General features: G+C 42.8%; 2 protein-coding genes and 1 long non-coding RNA gene across 9 annotated transcripts in view; 2 read left to right on the top strand and 1 right to left on the bottom strand.

Annotated features, from left to right (window-relative positions):
- The window catches only part of TMOD1 (tropomodulin 1), a 60146-nt gene that overhangs the window by 14815 nt on the left and 28525 nt on the right, over positions 1-16806 (top strand). For all 7 annotated transcript variants that reach the window (XM_061634274.1, XM_061634267.1, XM_061634271.1 and 4 more), the window contains exon 3: positions 3002-3158. In XM_061634274.1, coding sequence (XP_061490258.1) covers positions 3002-3158 — 157 coding nt within the window. The remainder of the gene's footprint in view (positions 1-3001; positions 3159-16806) is intronic.
- On the bottom strand, positions 222-12593 carry LOC133388232 (uncharacterized). Its single transcript, XR_009763715.1, has 3 exons — positions 11777-12593; positions 6571-6713; positions 222-2145 (listed from the first exon to the last, which is right to left on the bottom strand). It is a non-coding gene; the product is annotated as an uncharacterized LOC133388232 (long non-coding RNA).
- Positions 8554-16010, top strand: LOC133388098 (endogenous retrovirus group 3 member 1 Env polyprotein-like). Its single transcript, XM_061634266.1, has 2 exons — positions 8554-10527; positions 13932-16010. Exon 2 carries the CDS (start codon positions 14266-14268, stop codon positions 15679-15681), a length of 1416 nt encoding a protein of 471 aa, XP_061490250.1. The 5' UTR covers positions 8554-10527; positions 13932-14265; the 3' UTR covers positions 15682-16010.

The following is a 16806-nucleotide window of genomic DNA, read 5'->3' as shown; positions in this document are numbered from 1 at the left end:
AATTATTGAACCTAACAGATTCTGATGTGATGGATTAATTGAAATGTTTATTTTGACTATGGTTATGACAATAAGATTATCATAATTAGTAATGAGATGGATTAATCGATATGCTTATCTGGAAAAAAAAAATTGATAGATATATTTCTTAAAGAATTGAAACCTCTCTTTGACTTTTTGTGGAAAGAATAAAGTAATGTTTATGAGATTTGATGATTAAGTAAGATAACTACTGGAGGAAAGTGATTTTATAATATGACTTAAGAGACAGGATTGTTATATATTATAGACTTATAACTGATTTGATCTTTGACAAATGGGAAGTCAATATTTTACTCCAAACGTGCTTTGACAAAGTCTTCTTCAGTGGTCAATCAATGTACAAACAACAAATATACAATTCAGCACAAATCTATATAACAATACAATTCACAGCACAACTCCTGCAAAGATAAAACATATAATATTTAAATACTGGAAATATAATATTAATCTAAATAAAAAATCTTTATACTGTTTATACAAACTCACCATTTAAAACTACAGAAATAAGATCTGGAGATTTCTTGAATGCCACACCAAAATATATATAGCAGATACTCTCCAACTCTGTGAGCATTGCAAGACTGTCCTTCCAATTTAAACTTAATGTAATAAAAAGCAAATATATACACAGTAGAAATCTAATACATTCTATACTCAATTTAATTAAAATAAAAAAGCTGTGGTATGACCAGCATACAGTACTCACCAATTTAATAAAATTATTTATTTTGTAAATCTACACAACTTTTTAAATTAATATGCTGTAACTCTGCTATATCCCAGCATTCTTAATGTAAAAGCACACAGCCATTTCTTTTTAACAAGCTTTGCAGATGTCTTTCTAGATAAGAAAAAAAGTTTTAAAGGGATATCCCAAACATCCATCACAGGCAGTATTGCTTAATGTAACAAAGCTAATGATTAAAATACAATGGCCAATCTATAGACATAATATAACCTTATAAATATACAAATTCGTTATACATTCCTACACAAATATCTTCTAATTCATCCCCATCCAGTTCACATCTTGATTAAGACCTGTTGGTACTTTTGTATTAAGTGTGTAGATCCAGAATAGTTTTCTTTGCTGTAGTCTACGATGTAGTTGATGCCCTTGGGTTTGTATCTTTTCCAGGCAACAAAATGTGTGAGATCTAAAATTCGGAGGAGAGGAGGGAAGGGCTCCTCCAGACTGGCTGTGCGTTTTTTGGTTTGTTTGTTTGCCAATGTATTTTGCAACCCTTCATTGACACAATAATAATGCATTGGTGGTGGATTTATAGTGGACCGCCCACACATCATTCTGCTCTATTAGTAGTTCTGTGATGTTTCTCCTGGGTTACCACATTATTGCCATCTGGAGGAGCACTCTTGCATTACAGCAGTACAAAAGTGGGACACCCCCACCTAAAAAGAACCTTGTGGTATAAGAAACTACAGGATTTCAGGAGGAAGCCACAGGACATGCACTGATTGGAAACAAAGCAGTATGTCCATCCCAGGCACAAACAGTTTTGAAAGCAGGATCATGTATCATTGCCCCAATAGTATCATGAGCACAGTCGTCATGAATACACAATAAAAAGGGTGTCTAGAGGGACACTAAGGTTCTTTTCTGTAGTGCTAGTTTAACATTATGACCCAACAAGGTCAGTTTAACAAATGGAATGTAGCCAGCAAAGAGCTCCAAGGGTGTGCTCTTTGGTTTTGGGGGGAAACGAAGACTGTTTTTTAAACTAGCTGTGTGTTTCTGCTTGCTTGCTCCCCAGTGCACAGTGTAGATATCTGTTGATAGGTAGATGTCACAAAAAAGTCCATTCTGTCCATGCTGCTCTCACTTTGAATGGAAGCCAACTTTGTTAGAGGAACTAGCAGTGTTTTTTGTGCCAGAAATAGCCATTTGTCGGGTGGGTGGGCTCTGAAAGAGCACCTGCTGCATCCCTGAGTGGGGAGATCTCAAAATTATACACAGTGATTGGAATGGATTGTGAATATTTTTGAAAAAAGTTGCTTCTCATTGAAGTGTACCTGGAAGTCCCCTGTGGGGTAGGCTCCTTCAGGGATATTCCAAGATCCTCCCTTGAGGGTGTAGCTTTCCTATAGAGATATAAGGAAAAGTGTGCACAAAGTGTTGCTTGCCTTCAGCCTCCCCACACCTCCCCTGTCTTAGTCAACTGAGCACAAAGAGGTGCATTCGCCACACAGATGTGTATCCCAGTTCCTTTGCACTGAATGGTGCAGATTTAATCTGGGAGCAGATTTACTCATGGTTATAAATAAACATTTTTGGGGAGCTACACTGATGGGTGCTCCTTGGCTCAGCTTGCCTGGCAGGATGTTTAAACAGCTGGGCCAGACAGGTTTCAGCATTGTGGGTGCCTGCATGCCGATAGTCTGAAGCTCCTGACCACAGCTGAAGATAAAAAGCATTTTCCTTTGGTGGGGAAGGGCAGGAAAGAGCAGGAGTGACAGAGGAATCCAAGCTTTGCAAAAGTACAAAAAATGCTTTAGGAAAAATCCCTGAGGGGACAAAAAACAGCAATACAAAATCTGCCTAATGAAGATCGAGCATGCTGAATGGCCACAGACTCTGGAGTGTTTAGGGAGGGAGACAGAAAACCAGGAAGGGGGGGATGGAATGATGAATCCTGGAAAAGAGGCATGGCTGGCTGGTTGGAACCCTGAAGAGGAGCACACCACACTGCAACATTTTGTTGCAGATTCCACTTGTCCCTAAATATATATATATACTTGCCTGTAAAAAGATAATCTACCTACTTGTCTTCGCTACACAAGTACTATGGATTTGTAGGGGCTATTCCAGATCACATGGGTGGGCAATCAAATGGATATAGTCAGTGTGTGGTAGTTCAGTAGGATCTCATTTAAGAAGATAGGCTCATGGGTAATGGTCGTGGTGCTTGTATGTTTTTTTTCCTTCTCCAAAATCTAGAATGCATTATTGCCTGCAGGAATGAGACAGAGAGATCAAACGAAAAAAACACCCACTGGCCCCTTTAAGAGGGATAACCTTCTCGCCCACCTAGAGAAACAAGCAAGTGAGACTGAAGATCGAGAAGATCTGGTTCCTTTTACAGGGGAGAAAAGAGGTATGAGACAACTGAGTAATTATAATTGAGATTTTCTCATATTTTAGGGATGAGTGTTCTGTAATTCCAGTTAACCCCCACTGAATGAGTGAATTACTCAAAGTGATGTTGAAGGTTAATCTTCTGTTTCATACATGTGTCCCCTCCAAAAAATCTCCCAACATAGAAGTCTAGGACCTTGTGTACTCTGGGCATATAGGACAGGGGCAGGGAACTCATTTCAGCCCTTGGGCCACATTTCTTCTTTGCCAACAATCTGAGGGGCACATGCCAGTAGTGGTGGGCAGGGACAGATGAAAAAAGGTGGGTGTGGGGTGAAGCAACCAATGTGGCGGAAGTCAACCATGTAAGAGTCAGAGGTTTCTGCACACGTAACCGTTCCATTCAGAAAAGTAAGAAGCATTATTGCAGTTTAAGAACACATTCCAGCCAAGCAAAAGCAATTGAGCGTATGGAGCAGGCCAGAGGTGTGGCCTGAGGGGCAGGGGTTATTTTGTTTTACTTTTTTAAATAAAAAATATTTGTATACTGCAATTCCATTTGAAAAATTAAACTGTTTACAACAATTATAATACAGTAAAAATCATGCAAAAATTAAAACAGGTCAGTAGTTAACCATTACGGAAAATGTTTTTCCTTAATTGCCTGCATAACCTTAGCTGCAAAGAAAAGTTTTCAACAAACGTTTTAAGGGTAATATAGAAGACGCCTGCTGAACAGCACTCCACAGGAGTGGGCCAATAACACTGAAAGTATGATTTCATGCTGATGTCAAATGGATATGGCCTAGGAAGGGTCCTGCGGGGCAGATGGTGGGGCCTAGCGTAGGACACATAAGGAATAAGATTTTTTCACTGTGTAGAGACCAAGAAAATGCAAACACTCACTGCAGGGATGGCAAGTCCTTTTGAGCCCAAGGGCTGCCTTCTCTTGTGGCTTACCTTTGGGGGCCATATACCAGCAGTACATGGGGCCAATACAACAATTCTTTGGGACCAACTACACTCTCTCTCATATGCATGTACACATGGACAGACCCACACTTACGTTTTCGTTGTTGTTATTTATTAAATTTATATCCCGCCCTTCCTCCCAGAAGGAGGAAAGTGTGGCAAGAACAACTCCTATATGGTTCTCTTTGCATTCCTAAGGAGAGATAGAGAGAGGGTCCTCCAGCTGGCTAGACTGCCTGTCCTTACCTGTGTTCCTCTTCCTCTCTTCCTTCCATTGTAAACTGATACTCTCAGGGAGCTGACCTCACTTCCACCTTTCCTTCCTCCTTCTTTTCTAACCAGCTGAGGGAGAGCAGACAATCTTCCCTTTGTCTCTCTTGTCTTGGCACTATACAAGCCTAGCTGTTGCGCCTCCAACTTTGCTAGAAATATAGCTTTTCCCATCAAGTATGTTTTTATATTAATAAAGTAGTCTTTTCTTATTTTGAAACACGTCAAAATCTCAATGATTCAAAGCAAGGTAAAAAGTTGCTTTCTCTCAGGTAAACCACACACACTCAGTCTGCACAGAAATGCTGAGCAAGCTACAGTCAACTAAACTCTGCTAATTTACCAATACTCTAATAACTTAAACATACACATAACTTTTTTCTTCCCCAGCTATAACTCTTCCCCTGCATAACCGTTAGGCTTGAAAACAGTCTGCCATTGAAACCAATGGGTGGCTTTTTTCCAAGCCTAATTGCTGTGTGGTGGTCAAGAAGGGCAGGCCACAGACCGGCTGAGGAGGCTCATGGGCCAGAGGTTTCTCACCCATGCCCTGCAGAATGACAAAAGTCAAGCAGGATGGGGGCAATGCAGATAATGGGGTTGGCTTATGTTCTTGGTGGCAGAGTTTGCAATCTGGGACATAGTGGCAGAACTCAGCCCCTCCCAAAGCAAACCAGTTTAATCCCTACTCCAGTGGCACCTCCCACTCACATTTCTTGTATATAACTGAATGGTTCCCATTTACTTTTATTAGGGAAGGAAAATAAAACGGCAGCCAGGATAAAACTTCTCTCTTTTTTTATATACCTTACTCTGAATGGCCTGTTCACTGTGAAAAGGATCCGGGGGGGGGGGACATTGTGTGTATATGTACACAATGCACATGCCATTTCCTGCCCTGTACGATCACACACTCCACTACCACATCTGACACACAGTATTGGATCTTTTACTGGTAAATTACAAGGCAGAATGCTGTATCTGTTTGCTCTGCTCTTAGTTTCTGATCAAGTGGAACATTTTGCCATGACATTGTTGTTGTTGTTTTTTAATGTCTCAACAATCATGAGGGATAAGAACTTTATTTCAGAATGAAAGCTGGAATGGTAACTGCAGTCTGTATATCACTGTTTTTCAAACTTGGGTCCCCAGATGTTGTTGGACTACAACTCCCATCAACCCCAGACAGCTTAGCCAATGGCCAAGAATGATGGGAGTTGTAGTGCAACAACGTCTGGGGACCCAAGGTTGAAGAACAGTGCTGTAGATAACAAACTGATGTCACAACCTAGCATGAAGTTCTTCTATACAAGTCCTGCTGAAAAGAATGGAACCCCTGGAGAACTTCTCCCTGGAGTGGCCTGGTTCACATATTACATTAAATCATAGTTTAAAACAAACGATGGTTTAATGTCAGTGAGCACCCTGCTCATGCATGCTTCTCAGACTTTATCACAATGCTCCTCCCCTGCTGCTGCCATGCTGCAGACAAAATGCAGCAGAGTCCAGTATGTTGTGTTATCCAAACATGGGATTGTGGTTTGTTTCCCCCAAATAAACTATGGACACTAAGCCAAGGACAAATCTTGATTTAGTTTGCTTGGGAGGAACAAACTACAAGCCTGGTTTTCGATGACAAGCCCCAGACTTTGACCTATGTTGTCTGCTGTGCAGAAGTGGGGGAGGAGCACCATGGGAATTTTTAAGCAGCATGCAGTCGCACATTGCTCATTCACATTAAATCATAGTATGTTTTGAACTATGGTTTAATGTGATTTGTGAACTAGGCCATTGTGTGAGATGCATATAGATGGACATTTGTATTCACTTCGGAATGCCAAAAATCAGTAACCCTCCCTCAATATTATATAGCAAATCCTAGGTGCAGCAATTATGTCCACTTCTAGTACAAATCTTCTTTTTTACTATTTTTGCTTTATATATCCTGGACAGGCTTTCTTCTGCTTTACTGAAAAGGATAGCAGTGAGACAGAGGGCTGATTTAGGCATTAAGGTCTCCACGTGGTGTTAGGATCTATGGGTTATAATGGTATTTTGCGGAATTAAGCACACACAGTAAACACTAAGCAGTAGCTACACTTCAGCTTGGTAGAAGTTACACAGAGTCTAGTATAAGGGAAAAAAACTAAGTTTATTATAGGAAATACATTTAGATAGAAAAGACCTACATTTGACTGACTAGATAGGAGATGCTGCAGAAGAGATGTCAGCTGCATATGTGCTTCTCCTCAGGGAGCCATGCTGAGGAAGACTGAGATTAGAGAAGGAGCAGGAAGGGATATCTGTTTCCTCTGAGGGTACTAGTTTACACCTAGAAGGAAAGGTGAGTTTAGGTGAGAGTGGACAGAACAGTCTAGGAATTTAGGAGGACTTCTCTCTACCTCCCATGTAGCATGCAATTCCCTCCCAGGCTTCAAGCTGAGTTGCACTGTCACATTTCCAGCATGTGGAGGCGGTCAAAAAGCCCATTCTTATGTCGTTGGTCTATGTGGGGAGAGTTGCATTTCAAAGTGACTTGGCCTGTCTGGTGCATCCCTGGCAACACCACTGCTGATGACATTCTTGCTTCACACACAATTGGCCAACGCATGGGGTAAGATGCTCTTAAATGTTACCTTTGCCGCCCACACACCACTGTGGTGAGAAGGGCTTATGTAGAAGCTGTAAAATGTACATGGGCCCTTGGTAGTTAGATTCACTTGTCCTGTAAAAAGGTGGATTTCCATCAGTGTTTAGTAGCCAGGATAAGCTAAATGACACCTTCTTGTTCACAGACTATGGTATCTCTTGAGTGCAGGGGAAAAGGCTATTGCCTTCACGCAGAAGCATCTCTTTGGCTGCTGTGGGATATGAGATAGTGGGGCAGATGAAGCTTGGGTCTGATCCAGTGGCGCTCTTCTTAGTTTTCGTTAGCCATGGTAGCAAAATTGAGGCTTCCCTATATTAAGCTCCCCAGAATGCTGGAGTAGATGGGCCTTTGGTTTGATCCAGAAAGGCAACTCTTTATTTTTAAATAAATAAATGCTTACTATTATTACCACCACCAAAACACAAAACCAGTGTTTTGAGCTATTTCAAGATTTATAATACCTTTAAGGGATCCCTGTCAAATATTCGGACATTTTCTCAGACAGTGGGTGATATCCGATGCTCCTCCCACTGATGGAAGGCACTGGTCAGTGGAACAGGCGATGGAGGCAATTTTTCAGCAGTTTTTCCTCTGCACTACATCCAATCCCTGAACATTCAGTTCTGCTCTGGAGGGTCCCCCAATTCTACTTTGAGGGAGTGCGGAGACAAAAGTTGCTTCCCTCTTCGTTTCTGCTGATGGATACTTTCTTTTAGCAGAGGGAAAACACTGGCTGCAAAAGAAGGACTACAATCTATCTGAAGGAAGACTAGGTCATACTGAAATAGATCAAATCTTGGGTTTACTGTTTTCCAAATCTGAACTAGACTTTCAGAATAGCAGGACCAAAAATTTAGCTACCATTGCTGCAAATAGAAAACAAGACAATTCTTTATACTTACAAACACTAAAGTTATTGCCTTAATTTGTGTATTTTGACAGCTCCCGCCCTTTTTTTTTTCTTTTCCCTTTTGAAACCCAAAATTAAGTCCAGGGAGTTGAGTGGTGATCTATTGGGGGGGGGGTTCCTTCAAATTACGGTTTAAATCAAAATTGATAGTTGATGTTCTCTGTGCACTGGAGGCATCTCTAGAACCAAGACATTTGATAGGGTGCAATGCTTTGACTCTGTAAAAGCCTCCCCCCTTTCTCTTCAATATATGCTTTTTAAAATTTTGAAGTGACTAGAGAGGACAGTACCATAAAGGTTGTTTGGGTTTTTTTTAGTTTTCTGCTTGATCTCAAGGGACAGTCCAGGGAGCAGTTGGTTCTTTGTGAGGCCTAAATTTAGCCATTCTCAACCTTTGAGCTGCTTTTGGGATAGCATGGTCTTTGTTCTCCTTTCCATTCCTCGTTGCATGGACAGCAATGACAAAAATAGTCCCAGTGTCACATTCCATGCCCGGAGCGATGAGTGTACTATCTAATTTACAGGCGTCTCCTGGATTGTTTTCTAAAGAGGTGCCTTTTTTTCATAAAGCTGCCTGTATTTTTCACTCTCAGTTCCTGTGTGGATCTTTGAAAATCCAACTTTTATTAAACTTTAAAGTGATTGCATTTTTCCCTTCAGAGGGATAATAACTAAAGGGATATTTAAAATATATAAACTTTTCCTCTCTAACCAATCCCAGTTTATATTCTATATACAGTATTTTTCCTTACAGTGTAGGGGGTGATTGCTCTCTGGTATTCTCAACCTTTGCCCCACCCCCAGTACTTGTTTGTGTGTGTGTGAGTGTAAGTGAGAGAGAGAGAGAGAGAGAGAGAAGATTTTGCTGAAAGGGCATAGGATATGCAGGGTTTCATTTCCACCATCTAACTTATCTGAAAGTATTGGTATGCCACAGTAAAGCAAATTCTATCCCAATATGGCAGTAAGTAAGTACAATCACTACTATTTGCTGATGGAGCAGTTAAGATAAGGAAGTCTTAACCATCCAGTAATTTTGTCCTTTATACCCCTGGAAGATTTTAAGTTGCATATCCAGTATTTGTGAGACACCATAGGAATTAACGTTGAATGTCATTATCAATGGTAGATATCATCTATGCACAGAGGGAGCCCCAAGGTATAAACAGTAAAAGTTAATCAATTTTCTTTTCTTTGTTTATTGTTAAATTGGAGTCATTATCAAACATACCTCTTTTTAAAAAGGCTTAATTGGGGTCAACTTTTCCCAGTTTCAGATAAGTAGAGTGCTTTATACAAGTGTGGGAGGTTTAAAGTCTGGAAAGTGAGGTGCTAAAAACCATTGACTATTAACGTAAGCTAAACTGGAATGGCATAAAACCAGGATTCTCAAGTTTGGGTGAAGACCCGATAAAACATAAAGACAGTTCATAGTGTGTTATTTGCTTGTGGGGTGAGCAGGGTCAGCCCTGCTGTGAGGCATAGTGAAGCATCCACCTTGCGGCAGATGATGGAGAGGTGGCAGTGGTAGCCCCCTCTGCCATCATTCTGAACCCCCTAAACTAGCCTTCCCTAAGCTAGACTGCTGCTCTCTAGTGTGGTGAACCCTGTGGTCAGTGTTGAAGTAACTATCAGTCTGGTCAGGTTCTGCTCATGGAACATGGAGGAGGGGTGCATCATCTTGTCCATTGCTTCAGGCACCAAAATGTCTTGAGACATCCCTGGGGGTGAGCCTGGCTTCCTCTCAACTGTGCAACTGAAATTAGAGATGTGCACGCCACCAAATCCAATGCTGGCACAGCTGTCAGACTTTCCTTCCCTGCTCCCATTGCTTCAGGCAGACTGAGCACCTTATTTTTAAAAGCACCGCTTAAAGTTCATGCATTGATCTGTTGATGTCACCTTATCAAAGTTTTTTTTTAAGTGCATAACTGCTCCAGGAGGTAGGTAGGTTCCTTAATACTGTCACTAGGAGGTGGGCAGCGAATTGGTATTAGGCACCACCAGCTTTTTCTTCAGTCTTCAAGTATTTAGTATTTCACGGCTTGACTCTGCAGAAGAAAGGTTTGTTTGGAGAGTGACTGAATGCAAGAAGGCCATTTCCAGAGTAAACCTGCTGCTGTAAAAAGATTACACCAGCCGTTACCCTTTGTTGCATCCACACTGCCATTCTGCTCTCAACAGGGAGTCACGTAGACAAGAAAGAAAAGTGCTGTTGTAGTGAAAATGTGCCAAGGACACTGATATTGCAGGAATGGAGGGAGGATGGATGGTACAGGGGGGTATAGCATTATTGTAGCAATGTAACTGTTGCCATGCTTGTGACGGAAGAAGAGGTATATAACTGTCTGTAACTAACCACCATTTTGAGGAAGAGAGTAGAGGCCTGTGCTCTACTCTGGCTAAGCGCTTAGCTAAATAAACAACCTTAAAACAGGCTTTGGCTTCATTATTAAATCTCCTCTAAAAGAACTCAGTCGTAAATTCCACGACAATCTTGGCGACGAAGGTGGGATTGGAGGATCTCCTGTCTGGGTCAACCCGAAGGGGGAAGGTCGGAGCGGCGGTTTGTGCGCATCTTGAGAGGTAAGAGGACCTCATTTTGATCAAATCCTCCCGCTTAGCTCCCACCTCCAACCCCGGGACTCCTGGACGGGCGGTAAGAATTTCCCATAGTTTATCGAAGCCCCTGCGTTAAGGTCCCTCCCTGGTTACATCCACACTCACGACAAAGGGTAAACAACAATCCCACAGTCTCTGGTTTGAGTGTTAGGATTGGATTTTTCCCCTTCTGGTTACACCAACGCTCACGACAAAGGGTAAGCAGTCCCATAGTCTCTGGTTTGGGTGTTAGGATTTGGAGGACGTCCTAATGAGCCGTGAATGAAACTGATACTGTTCCAACTTTTTCTCTCTATCTGCTGGGGACGCCTGGCTTTTTCTAAACTGCCCTTCTCCACCGCTTGATCAGTTTCAGCTCCGGACAAAACATGGGTGGAGGTGTGTCTTGTCCTGATGAGAAAACCCCTCTGGGGTATATGTGCCGAAATTATGGAACCCGTTTGGGTCCAAAAACAGCTCAAAAGCTGGTGAAGCTGACTCACTGGTGGAGTGAGTGCACCTCCGACCGGCCTGAGCTTCAATTTCCGTTAAATGGCACTTTTGACATGGACAAGCTCACCTATTTAGGGGGAAAACTGGAGAAAACAAAGCCTAGGCATATGAATTTCTGGGTCCTGTGGAAAGAGGAGATAGAACGCAGGAAACAGAAATCCATAGTAACAAGTCTTCAAGATTCTAACAAAAAGTTAAAAGCACAACTGGAGGAAAAAAGGAAAATTGAGAAAGAAAAGGAACAAGAAAAAAATGCGTGCCAACGCCCCTTGCTGCCTCTGTACCCGAGCTTGCTAGCCAACACCCCTTTGCCGCCCTACAACGAGGTACCAGAAGATATTTTGGACATGTGGGTCCCAACAGCTGAAATACCTCAGCTTCAAGCTCAGGCAGCAGCCATTTCACTGCCGGGGCAGGGACTACCCTCTTTAGCACGAGCTGGTACCTTTTTAGGCTCTGAAACACCCAAACGTGTCACAGAGAAGCTGCCAGTAACGCCAAAAACCCCGCCACCACCTGAACTTACTAGAGAAGAATGGCCATTGTCTCCAAAGGAATTAACATTTAAAGAAAAGTTTTCCCACTTGTCGATGCAAGACTTACAAAAAGGGCTTGCACCAGAATTAAACTCAACGTTTACAGTTGTAGCAACTTCCCTAAACAAGCGCGCTCGACCCATTTGTCAAATTAAGGGGAAAGACGGAGGTAATGCAGGACTTACCTCTATTCATTTTAATCCAGAAAATTTTCCTGGGTGCTTCCCCAACATCCAGCCGGCCGGCATATACCCACTTCGTCAATACCCCCCCTCATCTGCGGGAGGGCAAGTGACTTTTGTGCATGTACCCTGGACAGTTGCAGATCTTATGAACTGGTCTAATACCTTTCCAAAACTCAGAGAGGCTCCTAATGAGTTTAAAGAAAAACTGGAACAAATCATAAGTGTTTATAATCCAACTTGGGCTGATATGAATCAATTACTTTCTGGACTCCTGTCCCCAGAACAAAAATCTGCTTTAATAGCAAAAACAGGAGTAGGGGAAGGCAATGCAGGGCTTGCATGGCCATCTGAAGATCCAGGGCATTCTACCCAAGCTGAGAGAATTCACTTAGCCAACTTACGCACCCGCTTGGCTAAGGCATGCCTGGAAGTACAGCCAACAAAATTAGACTGGAACCAGGTAGAGCTCTGTAAACAGGGCGAGAAAGAAAATCCAGGTGATTATTACACCCGCTTGTGCCTGATCCTTAGGCACCATGGAGGAGTCAATATGACAAATGCAGAATTGAATGGCTTGGTAGTTGGAACTTTTGTAAATGGGCTCCAATCCCCTGTGCGCAAACATCTTGAGACTGTTATGCTAGGATGGGCAGGGATGCCTGCAACTGCTGTAGTTAAAGCCGCCATCCAGATTTTCGATCAGCAGCAGGCTGATCAAAGTAAAAAGAAAAAATCCCTTTTGGCTCTTCAACTCTCTGAGTATCAGCGTCCCAGCCGTGGCCGAGAGCAAATGGCTCAACGAGGAAGTTACAACCGACTGCCTTCCACTGGGCGGGGTCGGGGAAGGGGGAGAGGTCAGGGAATGCCCCCTTCACCCCTCCCACGTGATGTGTGTGCGTACTGTCGTCAAAAAGGCCACTGGAAAAGCGAGTGTTCTCTTCGTCCAACAGCAGGTGGCGCCCTAACACCAAAATTTCCAAATATTGATGCAACACCATTCCAAACTCAGGAAATTCAACAGCAATGACTAAGCTCAGGACAAGGTGTTGATTCTCTTCAATGTCTTTCAATTTCCCCTGTTACTTCTGATGCTCTTATTAATCTAACTGTTGCTGGTAAAACCCTTCCTTTTCTCATTGATACAGGTGCTTCTTTATCTACTGTGCGTACTGCTGACTACACTCTTCCTGTCTCTGGTGAAACAGTCTCTGCCATTGGAATTTCTGGCAAACCTGATATTTATCAGTTGTCTGCGCCCACTGCTGTAGCTTTGGGACCTCTCCTTGCTGACCATGTTTTTCTTCTGTCTTCCAGCTCTCCAGCGAATTTGTTGGGACGAGATCTCCTTTGCAAACTTAGGGCTACTATTTACTGCACACCTGATGGGGTGTATTTGGATGTCCCTGCATCCAACGTACATTCTTTAGTTGCCATCCTAACCTCACCAGCTGAGACATCCAATCCTACTGTGTTGGATAAGGATGAGTCTGTTCTTTTAACCTTACCTCTTTCTCTTTGGGCTACAGATGCTAATGATGTGGGAATGGTCTGGTCTGCTGAGCCAGTGGTGATTCAGTACCCCAAAAATAGACCCTTCCCTTCAGTAAAGCAGTACCCCCTTTCTTCGGAAGCTATTGATGGTATTCGACCAGTTATTGAATCTTTCAAAGCCCAAGGTATTCTGGTCCCAACAACCTCGCCTTGTAACACTCCAATCCTCCCTGTAAGAAAGGAGGGGCGCTTTGACGCTCAGGGAAGACCTATCTTCCGTTTTGTGCAAGATTTGAGAATTATTAATTCTTTTGTTATTCCTATCCACCCTGTTGTACCAAACCCTGCAACTATTCTAACTTCTATTCCTGCCACTGCCACAACCTTTACAGTTGTAGATCTCTGTTCTGCTTTTTTCTCTATACCCCTGCACCCTGACTCCTGGTTCCTGTTCGCTTTTTCCTGGGAAAATTCTCAACTTTGCTGGTCCAGATTGCCTCAAGGGTTCCGAGATAGTCCATGCTATTTTGCTCAAGCATTAAAAAAGGATTTAGACACCCTCAACTTCCCCTCCAACTCTACGCTGGTGTATTATATGGATGACTTGATAATAGCATCACAAACGCACCAGGACTGCCTTAATGACTCTCTTTATCTTCTTCAGCAACTGGCAAACAAGGGACATAAAATTTCACGAGCTAAACTACAATTCTGTCAACCTGAGGTTGTCTACCTGGGAGAAGCTAGGACTACGAAACCGAAGAGTGTCTGAGAAGACAAGACAAATAACATCTATCCATTTTAGAGCCAATGAGGTGCAACCCCTTCGGTAGATCAGCTCCTCAGATAGACTTTGAGCTTATCGAAGTAGCACATAGCCCATTGGACTCTTTTGGACCTTCCCACACCGAGGTGGGGAGGCCAGTGACTTGCATTGCTAGAGAAAAGTTTGGCTTTATTGCTGTTTGTTTGGTATTTCTAATCATCATAATTCTAATATGGCTCCTGCGGGAGTTAGGCTTGCTTTCTTAATATTGTATAGCCTTCTTTTTACAGGGCATCCTGATTGGAGTAAAAATACATACCTGAGGCTAATGGTCAATCTTGCCAAAGGAATGAACAAGAGTACTTGCTGGATCTGTATGCATACCCCAACTTATGAAAAGGAAGGTATCCCACTGATAGGAATACCTCTGAATGCAACTGGTCTTGTTTCAGATGAATGGCTCAAACGTGATGAATCTCTGAAAAGTCTTGATACTACCCAGTATGTAGCCTTGTCCGGATGGACGAGAGGTGAACTTTGGATAAAGTTCATGGGAGAAACATTTATTGGTAGCAGCCAATGTGAATGGGTCCTCCACCGAGCCAAAGGTAGATGGAGCCTTAATAACTCCACTGGGCCAGTTATGAGGAACAGGCGGAGGGTAATGGAACCATTGTGTGTGGCTCTTGGGCACCAGTGGTTCTCATATTACAATGAAACCTGTACTCAAGATGAAGCCACCATAGCCATGCTTATGTATGGCGAAGAAGGGGTGAGACAAGATGGATTTGCTCACATCCTTCCTCCCTTAATGGGAACAACACATAGTTATTGGTGGATCTGTGGACATAAGGCCTGGAAGAAATTACCCATTAACTCAAAGGGATCCTGTTATATTGGACTTTTAGCCCCTGGAATCAGGATTGTGGACACCTTTCCTAAAGGTCTGATACGAAATTATCGAAAGGCAGCCCCAAGTCATAAAATCCTGAATGCATATAAAGATCTTAAAGCTCCAGGTCAGTCCTGGCTAAGAGGTATTTTCCCCTATTATGGGGCAGCGGCAAACCATTTAGATATTTTAAGAATTTGTACTCTGCTGGAGAATTTCATGAATGAAACTGCTGATGCTCTTACTATGATTAACACTGAACTTAAACAGATCCGACAGTTTGTTTTACAAAACCGCATCGCATTGGACTACCTTTTGACATCGCAAGGCGGAGTCTGCGGCCTCATTGGCCCAGAATGCTGCACTTACATTGTTGACGGCTCTGTAAATATCACCGGATCTATCGATAATATTCGCTTATTAGCATCTAAGGTGCATGAGGTTAAAACTTCTGGGTGGCAATGGAGTCCGGGGGATTGGTTTGGTGGCCTGAGAGGCTGGATAAAATCAATCCTCTTAGGACTATTGTTGGGTATGTTGTTCCTCTTTACCTTGTATATTTTGATTAACTGTGTATTGTTTTGTTTAAAGAAGACCATGCAAAAGACCACCCAAATGTTAACACCGGCTGAAGTGAGACAAATGTATTTGGAATTTGACAGGCAACGGATGGAGGAGGAAGAGGAGGTGTTATCTATCATGCAAATTGAGATGGGACTCGAAAGGAGTCCCATAGGGGGAGTGAGGTGGATTTAGATCAATACTGAACAAGTCTGACTGCCATTCTGCTCTCAACAGGGAGTCACGTAGACAAGAAAGAAAAGTGCTGTTGTAGTGAAAATGTGCCAAGCACCCTGATATTGCAGGAATGGAGGGAGGATGGATGGTACAGGGGGGTATAGCATTATTGTAGCAATGTAACTGTTGCCATGCTTGTGACGGAAGAAGAGGTATATAACTGTCTGTAACTAACCACCATTTTGAGGAAGAGAGTAGAGGCCTGTGCTCTACTCTGGCTAAGCGCTTAGCTAAATAAACAACCTTAAAACAGGCTTTGGCTTCATTATTAAATCTCCTCTAAAAGAACTCAGTCGTAAATTCCACGACAAAAGGTTTGTTTGGAGAGTGACTGAATGCAAGAAGGCCATTTCCAGAGTAAACCTGCTGCTGTAAAAAGATTACACCAGCCGTTACCCTTTGTTGCATCCACATTACAGCTTCCATCAACGACTATAGTGCTAAATAGAAAGAATTACTAAATAGTCCAGGAGTTCAGCACTGCAGTGATGGCCAGGTGCATGATGGCATTACTGAAGGTTTAAGGATACAAGTTTTTAAGAGCATTCTTCTGCTTTTCCCATACAGCAACAAGAAGCCAGTGCTAAAGAATCAGAGTTGGAGGGGTCTGGTAGGCCATCTAGTTCAAGCCCTTGCTTGCTGTAGGCAATCCAGAGCAAGAGCATCTCCAACAGATGACTGTCCATCTCTGCTTTAAGATCTCCAGCAAAGGAGAGGCCACCATGCGACTTGCTAATTGGCTCCTCTTACCATTAAGAAGTGTCTCCTAGTGTTCAGCTGAAATCTGCAGTTTAAGCCCACTGAATCTAGCCCTACCCTTTGTGACTGCAAGGTACAAGTCTTTGCCCTCGTTTGAGCAAAGAAAAGGTTTTTCAACAGGGCAAAGGCTCTTGCTGCTGGCTGTGTGCTAGCAAATAACCTGTGGGGAACAGATCCCTTGTATTGCACCTATCATGAAAACAGGGGCAGGGAACCTTTATGTCAAGGGCTGCATTCCCTCAGGAGTAATCGGTCAGGGCGGGTTGCATGCCAACAGTGGCAGAGCCAGAGACAAAAGTTTTCTGGATTAACTATTCCCAACCA

Source organism: Rhineura floridana, chromosome 1 (assembly GCF_030035675.1).
Source record: "Rhineura floridana isolate rRhiFlo1 chromosome 1, rRhiFlo1.hap2, whole genome shotgun sequence".
Classification (NCBI taxonomy): Eukaryota; Metazoa; Chordata; class Lepidosauria; order Squamata; family Rhineuridae; genus Rhineura; species Rhineura floridana.
This window is presented reverse-complemented; position numbering and strand designations above follow the sequence as displayed.

Bases quoted from the DNA above. Each gene is read 5' to 3' on its own strand.
- LOC133388098 (XM_061634266.1), top strand. From the start codon at position 14,266: ATGGCTCCTGCGGGAGTTAGGCTTGCTTTCTTAATATTGTATAGCCTT.